Consider the following 14620-nt stretch of genomic DNA (forward strand, 5'->3'; position numbering starts at 1 on the left):
CACGTGAGAAGTGGAACGAAAATCATACATGATTCCAAACAATTTTTACAAATAAATAACTGCAAAGTGGGGTGTGCGTAATTATTCAGCCCCCTTTGGTCTGAGTGCAGTCAGTTGCCCATAGACATTGCCTGATGAGTGCTAATGACTAAATAGAGTGCACCTGTGTGTAATCTAATGTCAGTACAAATACAGCTGCTCTGTGACAGCCTCAGAGGTTGTCTAAGAGAATCTTGGGAGCAACAACACCATGAAGTCCAAAGAACACATCAGACAGGTCAGGGATAAAGTTATTGAGAAATTTAAAGCAGGCTTAGGCTACAAAAAGATTTCCAAAGCCTTGAACATCCCACGGAGCACTGTTCAAGTGATCATTCAGAAATGGAAGGAGTATGGCACAACTGTAAACCTACCAAGACAAGGCCATCCACCTAAACTTACAGGCCGAACAATGAGAGTGCTGATCAGAAATGCAGTCAAAAGGCCCATGGTGAGTCTGAACAAGCTGCAGAGATCTACAGCTCAGGTGGGGGAATCTGTTCATAGGACAACTATTAGTCGTGCACTGCACAAAGTTGGCCTTTATGGAAGCCATTGTTAACAGAAAAGCATAAGAAGTCCCGTTTGCAGTTTGCCACAAGCCATGTGGGGGACCAGCAAACATGTGGAAGAAGGTGCTCTGGTCAGATGAGACCAAAATGGAACTTTTTGGCCAAAATGCATACTGCTATGTGTGCCGGAAAACTAACACTGCACATTGCTCTGAACACACCATCCCCACTGTCAAATATGGTGGTGGCAGCATCATGCTCTGGGGTGCTTCTCTTCAGCAGGGACAGGGAAGCTGGTCAGAGTTGATGGGAAGATGGATGGAGCCAAATACAGGGCAATCTTGGAAGAAAACCTCTTGGAGTCTGCAAAAGACTTGAGACTGGGGATGAGGTTCACCTTCCAGCAGGACAACGACCCTAAACATAAAGCCAGGGCAACAATGGAATGGTTTAAAACAAAACATATCCATGTGTTAGAATGGCCCAGTCAAAGTCCAGATCTAAATCCAATTGAGAATCTGTGGCAAGATCTGAAAACTGCTGTCCACAAACGCTGTCCATCTAATCTGACTAGGCATGGATTTCATTCTCTAGATGTGCAAAGCTGGTAGAGACATACCCTAACAGACTGGCAGCTGTAATTGCAGAAAAAGAAGGTTCTACAAAGTATTGACTCAGGGGGCTGAATAATTACACACATCCCACATTGCAGTTATTTATTTGAAAAAAAAGTTTGGAATCATGTATGATTTTTGTTCCACTTCTCACGTGTACACCACTAGTTTGTGTTGGTCTTTCACGTGGAATATCAATACAATTGATTCATGTTTGTGGCAGTAATGTGACAAAATGTGGAAAACTTTAAGGGGGCCGAATACTTTTGCAAGCCGCTGTATATTCATACAGGTGTATGGACGGGACATGGGGATTGAGTTTACTATAATGAGATTATACTGTACAAGCAAATTTAATCATTAATTTCAGTAAAGTTCATCTTAGAACCAAACGTAAACATGACGATAGTGAGCAGCCCACTCTATCTAATGATCAGGAGACAAGCCACAGACCTGGTGTCAAATCCACGGACGATGGCCCCCATAGACTTAGCAGTTCCTGCAGCAGCCAGACCAGCGACACCTCCTCCAATGATTAATACCTAAAAGACAAGCAAAGTACATTATTGGTCAATAAGGTCACTATGCAAAATGCTTCAACCAATCCTGATGGAAACAAACAACATTATAAAGTACAACACATAATTCAGTTCCTGTACATCAATATACAGATGATGGACAGGATCTTTAATCAAGTTGCATTACCATCTGATGCTCAAAGCTGAGCAAGCCAATACATGGACATTGAGGTTATCCCACCTACTAATTTAAGACCTATGCATGCAGTAATAACAAGTCTGGCATAAAAGTATAGATTTGTTTTTTTAGGCTAGTCACATTTAATGCTGCACATTCTGTAGTACTGGTCCAAGCCCTATCCCATAGATCCATACCAATCCCAGCCATGCACTGATGAGGACCAGAACGTCCAAAACAGGCCGTCTGTATGTTAGATTGATGTGGCTGTGTAAAACGCATTAGCTATAGGCTCACTAAACACCAGCAATTCTGGATGTAAGCCTGGCTTCAGGGGCATAAAGAGATGATTTGCATAATCAGTAGTGATGCATTGTGGAAAACCACGGTTGCTCACTTAAAGAGGAACTCCAGTGAAAATAATGTAATAAAAAAAGTGCTTCATTTTTACAATAATAATGTATAAATAATTTAGTCAGTGTTTGCCCATTGTAAAATCTTTCCTCTCCCTGATTTACATTCTGACATTTATCACATGGTGACATTTTTAAAGCTGGCAGATGATGCCACTGGAAGTAGCTGCAGCTTGCTTTTTTTTGGCAGTTGGAAACAGCTGTAAACAGCTATTTCCCACAATGCAATGAGGTTCACACACAGGAAACTGCCATGACCATGGTCCTTACAATTTCCTGTGGGAGGGGTTTCACCACAATATCGGCCATACAGATCCCCCCTGATGATCTGTTTGTGAAAAGGAAAAGATTTCTCATGGGAAAGGGGGTATCAGCTACTGATTGGGATGAAGTTTAATTCTTGGTCACGGTTTCTCTTTAAAGCTGAATTATCGCAAATATCTTCTGTTGGTATCCGAGATGGTGTAAAAGGAAGAAATTGTACATACCGGGTGCTTACTCCATCCACCTCCATGCTGATCGATCCATCAATGTCCATCTGCACTGCCTGGATCCTATGCAATTTGCTCCCAAAAAAAGCCTCAAGTTGGGCCCAGTCAATGCAGATGAAGTCCGGCCCAAAGCGTGAGGGGGGTGGGGGGGGGGGGGGTCGTGGCCTGCATGGAACACCCTGGAGGACTTAACGGGGCATAATGCACAGGATTCAGGCAGCGCAGAAGGACAGTGAGGAACCAGTCAGCCTGGAGGGGTTGGAGGAAGCCCCAGGTATGTATAATTTCTTCCTTTTACACCATCTTAGGTTAACTTTAAGAAGGCAAATTACATTGAGAGGTGGCTTTTTAGTAGGAGAGCTTTTCGGTCTCTTTTAGTCCCCTATACTTAGTGGTTCTGGATCACCCTGAGCTGCTTGAGTATTCTGTATTAAAAGCCATAATGATTTCTGCAAACAGAATTAAAGGACAACTGAGGTGAGAGGTATATGGTGGCTGCAATATTTATTTCTTCTTAGACAATACCAGTTGCCTGGCAGCCCTGCTGATCTATGTGTCTGCAGTAGTGCCCGAATCACACAAACAAGCATGCAGATAATCCAGTCAGATCTGACAATATTATCAGAAACACCTGATCTGCTGCATGCTTGTTCAGGGTCTATGGCTAAAGATATTAGAGGCAGAGGATCAGCAGGACAGCCAGGTAACTGGTATTGCTTAAAAAGGTAATAAATATGGAAGCCTCCATACACCTCTTACTTCAGTTGTCCTTTAAATAGACTTTATCCAAACTAATAGGGCTTCTGGTGTCACAGGGTTACAGCAAGGAAAGACCAGTAACAGAGATGCTCCAGGAAAGGCTTTACTCCTAGGAGTACATCTCATAAGCCTAATGCATTATAGTTTCCAGGTACAGCAAAGTAAACACTGCTGAACTCATCCATTGCCTGTTTACCACCCGCGGCGATCCAGATACTTTCCAGACAGACAGGAAGGAGGTTTGTCTTCATGCACACAGCAACACAACCTACATTCCCCTTCCTAATTCATTGAATCACAGGTGTGCATTACTATGCATGAGCTCATCCGGGACCAAACATGGCTGCCCGCCATGAAACACAGACGCTGCTGAAAGAAGTTCTCTGGCATTCTGAAAACCTTCATATACAGTAGTTTTCCATTATAGAGTTGTCAACATATCTTAAAGTGTACCAGAGCTGGAAAAAAAAAAAAAAGATTTGATACTCACCCGCAGCTTCCCCCTGCAGCATAAACCCGTCCCACCCCGTCCGCAATAAGCCCCGGGGTTACCAGGGCTGATCGCGGCTGTACGGCAGACCACGGGAGAACGGCGTGGGACTCAGACGGGTTAAGCTGCGGGAAAGTATCAAATCTTTAATTTTTTTTACAGCTCTGTTTTACTTTAACCTCCCTGGCATTCAATTTCCCCAGGATTTCTGTGCAAAAAGTGAGCCAATTAATTTTCATAACTTTTTTTTCCCTGTAACTTGCCAAAATGTGTCCAGCAAGGGTCTAGTATACAGTGCAGGAGTATTGACGTGTTTGCATGTCAATACCGTTCACAGCATGTTTTGCATTGACATGTATAACTGTCAATACCGCCCATTTAAAAAAAAAAAAAGTAACAATCGGCAGATAATGATTGCCACTTTTAAAGGATCGCCTGTTTGCAAGATTGACACTTTGTAATCTGAAGATTGCCAGTTTTGTGCAGATCATATTAGGCTCGGTTCACATTAGTGTAAAAAAAAGAAAAAGCCCGGTCCGTTCCTCGATCCTAACGGATGCGCATTAATCCAATGTTAACCTATGGATAAGTTCACATTGGTCCGTTATGCTCGATTTTGAGCCATTAAGATAGCTCGATAGATCATTTCTGACATTTCCAATCTCCTGCCCAATTCAGGATTGAAGTGAATGGAAAAAGATAAGAAAAACGAGCGGTAGATAAGAGAATTGACTGCGGAATCAAGCGGTGAAACGATCGAGCGGGAGAATCGAGCGGCAAAATGGAGCCGTGTATGCCCAACATTAGAATGGATGGCAAATTTGGTGCAGCAGCTGTTTTTCCAGACCCAGCATACACACATTGTTTTTCTCAAATTCCGATCAGATTTCTGATTGTTTTTCCAATTGGATGCTGCAAATGAAAGGACATACACACGGAACGCTAGCCAGCATAACCGATTGAAAAAAAGACATGGATTTGGGGCTTGGTTGCTGGCAATCAGTCGGTCATACATTTATTTAGCCCAACGCGATAATTTTCTCCATTGTGTATACCAGACCTATTTCACGATGTCACCTTGAGTACACCTGAAGGATTTAGAAGGCTGCTGAATTATCTGTGAACTTTATTTCTTGAGCTGTTTGGAAAGATGCACTATTTTGCACTTATTAGAATAAAGAACATGTAATGCACAATGCCACCACAAGAGGGAGGCACTGTATATGTAATCAATTTAGCAGAATAGCCAGCTAGCTCAGGGTGACCCAGGACCACTAGGAAAGTATAGGGAACTAAAAGAGACTGAAAAGCCCTCCTACTAAAAAGCAATGCTCAGTGTAGCTTGCCTTCTTAAAACACAAGGCGATAATTCAGCTTTAAGTGGCTTCCCACAATGCACCACTATTGAATATGCAAACTATTTCTTTATGTCCCTGTAGCCAGGCTCACATCCAGAACCACTGATGTATAGCAAGCCTATAGCTTATACATTTTGATATGGCTATATGGGATAGGGCTTGGACCAGTGAAACACAGTAACCAATCAGCTCGGGGTGACCCAAATACCACTAAGAATAGAGGGCTAAAAGAGACCGAAAAGCCCTCCTACTAAAACGCAAGGCTCAGTTGTCCTTCACCGCAGCTTCGGTCTTCTCCCGCCTCCCATTGGCTGCCTCTGAAGACCGCCGACCCCCAATGGGTTGGTGTCTACTGCGCATGCATGCAAATGCACCCAGCGGGAGCGTACTGCACCTGTGCAGTATGCCTTCCTGCAGGCACAAGCCCGCACATGTGCAGGACACACCGTCCACCATATGCTCCCGGTGACGGAGCATTCAGAGGCTGCCAGAGGGAGACAGGAGTGGAGCTGTGGTGAGGGACACACGCAACTTGTAGGGGCTGGAAGAAGCCCCAGGTAAGTAAAGATAGTTTTAATTTTGTCGCCTCGGTTGTAAATGTTAAAATAAAGTACCAAATTGAAAGAATCTCAACCTTGAGGGAGCCGTGGAACCCAGTCTATAAGCACAGCAGAGCCCACAGACAGCCTAAGAAGTTGGCCTTCACCACTGTAAGTACTGCTGGCAATTTGTGCTGGTTGGTTGAGATGGCTGGTTAGCCGAGTTCCAGATAACAGGACTCTGCTGTATATCTACAGGAGTGCCAAAAATATCTTTAAAGCCCCACTAAACTTTTTCTTTTCTTTTCAGGAAAGAAGACACAGCATAGCTAGTGCAGACTAATTCAGCAGTGCCCTTGCCATGGTAACCAGTGGTATGTGAGGTGTTCTTTCTCTGCCCATGATTGGCCAGTAAAATAGCACCTCTAATTGCCAGTGCAGAGGCAGTTCACACAGACTGAACCACGCAGTTCAGCCACCCAGCAACTGTCCACCACTTGGGTTCTGCACATGTAATTGGCTGAGGACGTCCACATGAGCAACGCCTGCAATAGTGAATGCACTGCGCGACAACTATCCCCTCACCCCACAAAAGGACATGGTTTCTTCTGTAATGTGGGAATGCAGGGACATAGTCTGGCATTGATTTTCCCACTTTTAAGTGTCACAAGACTATAGCTGACTGACCCACCCACCAGCTATAATCATAGGGTACAGGAAGCGTGTTGTAGTGGATTGTGGGAAGCACGGTGCGTTGGTTAGCGCTCTCGCCTTACAGAGCTGGGTCCACTGTCCGAATCCCAGCCAAGTCAACATCTGCAAGGAGTTTGTATGTTCTCCCCGTGTCTGTGTGGGTTTCCTCCAGGCACTCCGGTTTCCTCCCACATCTCAAAAACATACAAATAAGTTAATTGGCTTCCCCTAAAATTGGTCCTGGACTATGATACTTGAAATACACAATACATGCATAGACACATAACTATGGTAGGAATTAGATTGTGAGCCCCTCTGAGGGACAGTTAGTGACAAGACAATATACTCTGTACAGCTCTGCTTAATATGTCGGCGCTATATAAATACATAATAGCCCTATTTTGCACTATACATTAGGCCTGAACGATTTTAGGAAAAAATTGAATTGAGCGATTTCTGTCTGAAATTGCGATTTCGATTCTATTCACGATTTCCTTCAAATCAAGCTTTGTTCCCCCTCTGTCCCCCTGTATCTATTTGTGCCCCCTTTGCTTCCTCTGAGTCTCGCTCTTGCCCCCTTTGTGTCTCTGTGCCCGCTCTGTTTCTCTCTGTGTCTCCCTCTGTGCCCGCACTGTCTGTGTCCGCTCTGTGCCTCCTCTGTCCTCCAAGCTGCATCAGTTCTGGACATAGCTTCAAGCACGAGTCCAGCGATGCCCGTCTATCCACTTCGCCTCCTGCCGGTTCTAATCCACGGAATACTTCCTGTATGTCATGTGACAGTAACCCAGAGTTTTGCCAAGCACCAGAGCCGGCAGACGATGATAGAGGACGGAGAGCGTTGGACTCGAGCGGTAGGTATGTCCAAAGCTGCGGGCCGCACGCGCCGGGACTTTGGGGAGGTTTGCAGCCATTTCTTCAAACTTCCCCATGTGGAACTTATGTGATCGCGATAATTGTCACTTTGACGATTCCGAAATTGTGATGTTGGTGATCACGATTTCGGTTTAAATTCGATTTATCTTTCAGCCCTACTATACATGCTTTACACTCACTTATCAACTTAGAATTTGCCTTCATTCTAGATTTAGTTAGGGAAAACAAAATTAAAAAGACACAAGTCAATAACTGTTTTTCCTTTGTAATGTTAATCAGAGTCTAAAGGCCGCAGCCAAGGTGCAGAAAACATTACAGCAGCCTGGCACTACACACTCACCACAACTGCTCCCTGCTACAGCCTGAAGACACCGCTAATAAACACAACAGCAGCTGGCACATACACACCGCTCACACTACACTCAGCAGCAGGTGTGCTTTCCATGCTACATCTGGATCAGAACAGCCTTCTGAACACCGTGAAATAAGCAAAGTAAACCCAAAGTCCTTGAAATACGTAGGACAGCTTTGCCAAGTCTCCAGAGTTTTACAAATACAATATCGCCATCTGCTGGTCACTATGAGCACAGACATGAGAAACCAATTGCTCAGGCCATGTGATAGGTAATGCACAGGCCAAATGTAAACCATCGCTGCCTTGTGAAGGTACAGAACCAGTAGGTGGATTCCTATCAGTTTACAACCATGTCACACAGAGCATAGCAGTAGCTGAATTAGGTAGTCAGCTATGTTTAGACACCTGACAGTAATGAAATGTATGTGTACAAGGAAGGGACACTATGCTCATCCTGCTTAGGGACCAAGTTTTTAAAGAGAAATGCAGGTGCTGAGGGGAGTGGTCAATTTACAGGCAAAACAATCATTAACCTCCCTGGTGGTATGATTATTTCCGGAGTTTAGGGTCAAAAAGTGGTGCATTTTTTTTCACATGCTTTTAGACGCTAAAAGCAGGGGGAAAAAAATCATACTGCAGACATATCGGCAGCAGCCCTGCACTTACCTCCTCAGGATCCAGCGCTGCAATTCTCCCTCTGCCCTGCGGGTGGTGCTGACCCCTATAAGGAAATCGCCGTTGTCATGTTGATAAAAGGCAATCTCATCCGAGGGATCCAGAGCCTCCAAGGACAAGAAGAAGAATGGCTGCCAGCATCTGGGATCCCAGGGAGGGCGAGTGGATACGCCTACTGCGTTGCATGCTCTGCACATACCCTCCCAGCTGCTACCCCGAGTCAGGGTTGGGATTACTGCTCCTGTTTTTTTTCCACATAAATAACCGGGGGTAGTTCGGCTGTACGTACCTTGGCTGGTGGGACTTTTCCTGCCGCAGTGATCTGTCCCGTGAAAAAACGTCCAAAGTTGTTAGCAGCCAAGACCACGGCTTTATAACTGAAAGACAAAACAGAGACTAAATACAGCGAAATCAAACAAACAAACAGAAAAAGAATCTGCTGTAAAAAGAATCTGAGGCGAGCGTAAGGCAAAAAAAATTCAGAGGGAAGCATTTGAGTCCTCCCCCCGACCACTGCGGCTGCATTGGACCCTCCTGTAGATCTCCTCTTCATGAACGAGCAGCTCTGACGTCACACAGACGCACATTGCTTGGGGCCACAGACAGAAGTCAGCTGTGTAGCTGAATAGGCATTCGCGGGGAAGAGGTGGGCACAAAGGAATCAGAAGTTCCTGAGGGTGAGTTGATCCGCTGGGCGGCTCTGTACACATGCTTGATTATCGGCTGAGGCGATCATTATCGTCTGCCTCAGCCAACTTTAGTCAAGAGAGTACGAGGCTTTAGGCAAGTATGTAACTTTTATTTTTATTTTAATCTGCCTGAGGTACAATTTAGTGGACCTGAACTCAGAACGTCCTCTCTGCCCTACGCAACAGCATAATAACCTTTAAAAAAAACATTTCTTTGTTACAGCTGATACAAATCCTACAATAAATCGGCAGTGTGTCTACTTCCTGATTCAAGGAAGCAGACATCTTGTTAACAGCCTGTGCTTTCAAATGGGCTTATCTGCCGTGGCATTCATGTGATGATGAGGGGGAATTAAACAGGCTAGACTCTCTAAATACATACAGGCTGCATTTTTCTCTGTTTTCCTTCTGACCTGTGCAAGAGTTCAGGTCCACTTTAAAGAGACTCCGTAACAAAAATTGCATCCTGTTTTTTATCATCCTACAAGTTCAAAAAGCTATTCTAATGTGTTTTGGCTTACTGCAGCACTTTATACTATCACTGTCTCTGTAATAAATCAATGCATCTTTCCCCTGTCAGACTTGTCAACCTGTGTCTGGAAGGCTGCCAAGTTCTTCAGTGTTGTGGTTCTGATATGAACTCCCCCTTCCAGGCCCCTCTATGCACACTGCCTGTGTGTTATTTAGGATTAGAGCAGCTTCTCTCTTCTCTCTTATCTTTTACAAGCTGGATAAATCGTCCTCTGAGCTGGCTGGGCTTTCACATACTGAAGAATTACAGACAAGGGCAAAGCTGTTTGCAGGAAGAAACAAGCAGCCTGAACTTCAGTGCATGAGAACAGGGGGAAAGAAACACACAAATGATCTCTTGAGATTCAAAAGGAAGGCTGTATACAGCCTGCTTGTGTATGGATGTATTTTCTATGTGTGGACATACTGTGCATCAACCTACTTCCTGTTTTGGTGGCCATTTTGTTTGTTTATAAATAAACTTTTTAAAACTGTTTTTAACCACTTTTAATGCGGCGAGGAGCGGCGAAATTGTGTCAGAGGGTAATAGGAGATGTCCCCTAACGCAATGGTATGTTTACTTTTGTGCGGATTTTAACAATACAGATTCTCTTTAAGAAACAGGCGTGTCCCCCAGCATGTACAGTTTAAGCTGTCACACTGTGCTTATATTGTCAGTAAACACGGTGCAGTCTGCACTGATCCCTGCCTGAATAATAAGTTATTTCCACAACTTCAGCAGGGTTAAACTGCCTGTACTCTCATCAGCACATCCATGCTGATAATATCTGTAAACACTGACTTCAGGTGAATGCTGCTGCTGGCTACTTTATGATGGGAATAAACGGTTTGTTTTTGAGTCATTTAGATGGCTCGATAGATAATTTCCGACACGTCCCATCTCCCTTTCAATCCTTTCGCCACTCGATTTCTGATAGAAGTGGATGGAAAAAGATAAGAAAAGCGGAAGATAAGAGAATCGACTGCAGAATCGAGCGCCAAAAACGAACCGTGTATTCCCAGCAACTGCAAACACTGACAGAAAGCTGTCATTTTTAGAACAAAAGTAAAAGTCATTAATAGGCGTACACTGCGTTATAAATCACAGCCTCATTCTAAAACATGAAGCAAATTTACGCAAAAGGAAACTGGGCAAGGGCAGATCGAACAGGAGACAGATCTCTCTCTGCTGGAATCTGATCGGAGTGAAAGATCTGTAGACTGCCCATACTACACAAGCCGATTCCCAATCTATTTCAGCATGAAATCTCTCGGGAATCGGCCTTGTGACGCCGCAGTCGCTGCGCCCCCACCCCATGCAAAAATGTGCCCCGTGTGGTATACGCTCTTTTTGGTTGCTGTCTTATAACATTAAGTTTTTATCTGCTTGATGCAATAAAGTTTTGATAACTTTTAGATGACCGTGTGGACTTCAATCAATGTTTCTGCCCCATGCAGTATACTTCACCGGTCGGTGTCTGCCGGTGGCTCTGTCCACATAAACGCACCCCACATGGTTGTCGGTGTATACATGGGCATGCGTATGAAGTCCCGCACCCATGTATACGCTGGCAACCACCTGGGCAGCAGTAGCCTCACAACATCTACTAAAGATACATCCCGCATCTTCAGTGATCCCTGACGCCCGAGCGCCACACGATTGCATAGTCCTCACTCCAACCCCGCCCTCCCCAAAACTAAAGGACTGGTGATGAATCTTTAGTGTTGGCACTACTAAGTTGCCCAAGGGTTCGCGTACCAATCCCTGCTGAGCTACAAAGGTCCCCCCCGAAGGACCCCCGGTGTGTATGAAGAGAGGTTGCTGCACTAAATGCATTTACATAATTCATAGATGAATCTAAAATATTGTACTTGGCATATTTGCAATGGAAACCACTGATTAAACATTCCCACAATGTTAAATTATTTGAACAGCAAGTACTGTTAATCAACGTGTGCTGGAATGTCTGATCAAACTGACACTAGTCAGACCGCAAGTTCCATTTCATCGGGAGGGGGGTTGGGGGGGGGGACCAGAGTGCAGAGTTCAGCCACAACTACACAGTTCCGATCAGGCCAATTTGGAAAACGTTCACTTTGTCAGGATGATGCGACAGGTATTGCATAAGGTCTCTGGCACATGTTGAAAGGATCCATACCCTGCAATGTTTGCCATGGAGCTGAGAGCATCGTATCCCTGGGCGATGGTCACACGTGGCACCTGGTCCATTGCCAGCACTGTTGTTTTTTTCTCTGATAGCTTGCTGAGAAGATCGGGGTTTTGTGCTGGGTAAACAAAGCTGATGAGAGTGGAGGAAGGTTTGAACAGGTCCACTTCATGCATGCCTAGTGCAGGGTTCAGCATGGGCGCTCGCACCTGCGGAGAAAATAAAGACAAGAACCTCAATGGAAGAAAACTCCAACTGCCAACAGAATAGCCCACCAGAACTCCAATCCGGACAAAAACAGAGGAGGACACAGAGTGCCCAACGAATCTTGCAGAACATCTGTGCCAGGAATGGAGCTTTAAAGGACAACTGAAGCGAGAGGGATATGGAGGCTGCCATATTTATTTCCTGTCAAGCAATACTAGTTGCCTGGCTGTCCTGTTGATTCTCTTGTCTCTAATACATTTATCCATAGACCCTGAACAAGCATGCAGCAGATCAGGCGTTTCTGACATTACTGTCAGAACTGACAAGATTAGCTGCAGGCTTGTTTTTGGTGTGATTCAGGCACTACCGCAGCTCAAGAGATCAGTAGGCCTGCCAGGCAACTGGTATGGTTTAACAGGAATAAAAATATGGCAGCCTCCAAATTCCTCCTATTACAGTTGTCCTTTAACTCTTTACGCCTTGCAGCTTGATGCATTCTCATAGCCAAAGCATTTTTTTAGGTTTTAAAGCACACCTGAAATGAGAGGAATATGGTGGCTGCCATATTCATCTCTTTTTTTTAACAATTCCAGCTGCCTGGAAGCCCTGCGGATCTTTCATGCATCAGTAGAGTCCGAATCACGGGCCGGGCAGCACAGTGGCGTAGTGGTTAGCACTCTTGCCTTGCCGCGCTGGGTCGCCAGTACGAATCCCAACCAGGTCAACATCTGCAAGGAGTTTGTATGTTCCCCCGTGTCTGCGTGGGTTTCCTTCGGGAACTCCAGTTTCCTCCCACATCCCAAAAACATGCAGATAAGTTAATTGGCTTCCCCCTAAATTCACCCTAGACTACGATACATGCACTACACGATATATACATAGATACATGACTAGGGTATGGACTAGACTGTGAGCCCCTCTGAGGGACAGTTAGTGACAAGACAATATACTCTGTACAGCGCTGCGCAATATGTCGGCGCTATATAGATACATACATACATAAATGAATAAAAACACCTGAAACAAGCATGTGGCAAATCCCGTCAGACTTCAGTCAGCGCAATTGAAAATGCATGCTTGTTCAGGGTCTATGGCTAAAAGTATTAGAGACAGTAGGATCAGCAGGGCAGCAAGGCAACTGGTATTGCTTAAAAGGAAATAAACATAGCCTCCTCAATATCCCTCTCACTTCACATGTACTAATGAGAAGCTGGTTAACTAGTTGGGGATCACATGGCTCTGGCCCCTTAAAGGAAACCAGAGACCTAATAAAAAAAAAAATAATAAAAAGTTTTACACATACCTGGGGCTTCATCTAGCCCCATGCAAACTGATCGCTCCCACACCGCCGTCCTCAGTCTTCTCCATTTTCTGTACCGTGTCCCGTAACTTCAGCCATTCATGGCCAGTTTGCGCAAGAGAAGTGCGCCCTCTACATATCTCTGCGGTGGCCGGCAGAGAGATACGTAGAGGGCGCACTTCTCTTGCGCAGACTGGCCAAAGTTACAGGACCCAGTACCAAAGAGGGATAAAAGGGATACTGTAGGGGGGTGGGGGGGAAAGGAGTTGAACTTACCCGGGCTTCTAACGGTTCCCCGCAGACATCCTGTGTTGGCGCAGCCACTCACCAATGCTCCGGCCCCGCCTCCGGTTCACTTCTGCAATTTCAGACTTTAAAGTCTGAAAACCACGGCACCTGCGTTGCAGTGTCCTCGCTCCCACTGACATCACCAGGAGCGTACTGCGCAGGCGCAGACCATACTGGGCTGTGCGGGCACAGGATGTCTGCGAGGGACCATTAGAAGCCCTGGGTAAGTTCAACTCATTTTCATCGGGGACCATTAGAAGCCTGTCGACAGACTGTACACACAGGGAAACTGTCGCTAGAACGGGCGACCTGTCGTTTGAATAAATCAGGCGTGTGTGAGGTCATGTCAGCATAGAGTCAGCATAGAGATTGCAGTGTGCTTGTACAGGTTCGGATGGAACATCAGTGCCGTGTTATGGATGGGGCTGTGGAGACAGAGTCAAAACAAATTTTGGGTACCTGGAGTCTGGAAAAAATGCTTCGACTCCTATGCTAAAAGCGATATAGAGAGTGTGTGAGTGTGTGAGTGTGTGTGTGTGTGTGTGTGTGTGTGTGTGTGTGTGTGTGTGTGTGTGTGTGTGTGTGTGTGTGTGTGTGTGTGTGTGTGTGTGTGTGTGTGTGTGTGTGTGTGTGTGTGTGTGTGTGTGTGTGTGTGTAGGCATTTATACTACACAGTTACTCTTTTCCATTCTGTTTGTATTTGTTTAGTTTTATTCTCAGTTTCCTTTACTTTATTTGAGATACCTTGTTACTCTTTTATCTATCTAAAAAGCTGAAAGATGTACACCCAAGCAATATCCGATACTTGACGGCATATAGATACACTCTATTTCTATGTGCCATTGTTGGTTCTATTACCCACATTCTCAGAGTATGTCTTCAGCCTGATTCACAAAGCGGTGATAACTCAGTTATCACGCCTAAAAGACTTTAGGCATGATAACCTTTGCA

The 14620-nt window shown here is 45.1% G+C and overlaps 1 protein-coding gene across 1 annotated transcript in view; it reads right to left on the reverse strand.

The window, feature by feature from the left end:
* NNT (nicotinamide nucleotide transhydrogenase) overlaps positions 1-14620 on the reverse strand; it is a 202394-nt gene that overhangs the window by 132362 nt on the left and 55412 nt on the right. The window contains exons 4-6 of the mRNA XM_068249595.1: positions 11866-12083; positions 8797-8884; positions 1619-1707 (exon numbers count right to left, since the gene is read on the reverse strand). Of these exons, the coding sequence (XP_068105696.1) occupies positions 1619-1707; positions 8797-8884; positions 11866-12083 (395 nt within the window). The remainder of the gene's footprint in view (positions 1-1618; positions 1708-8796; positions 8885-11865; positions 12084-14620) is intronic.

This window comes from Hyperolius riggenbachi, chromosome 1 (genome assembly GCF_040937935.1).
Source record: "Hyperolius riggenbachi isolate aHypRig1 chromosome 1, aHypRig1.pri, whole genome shotgun sequence".
Taxonomy (NCBI): domain Eukaryota; kingdom Metazoa; phylum Chordata; class Amphibia; order Anura; family Hyperoliidae; genus Hyperolius; species Hyperolius riggenbachi.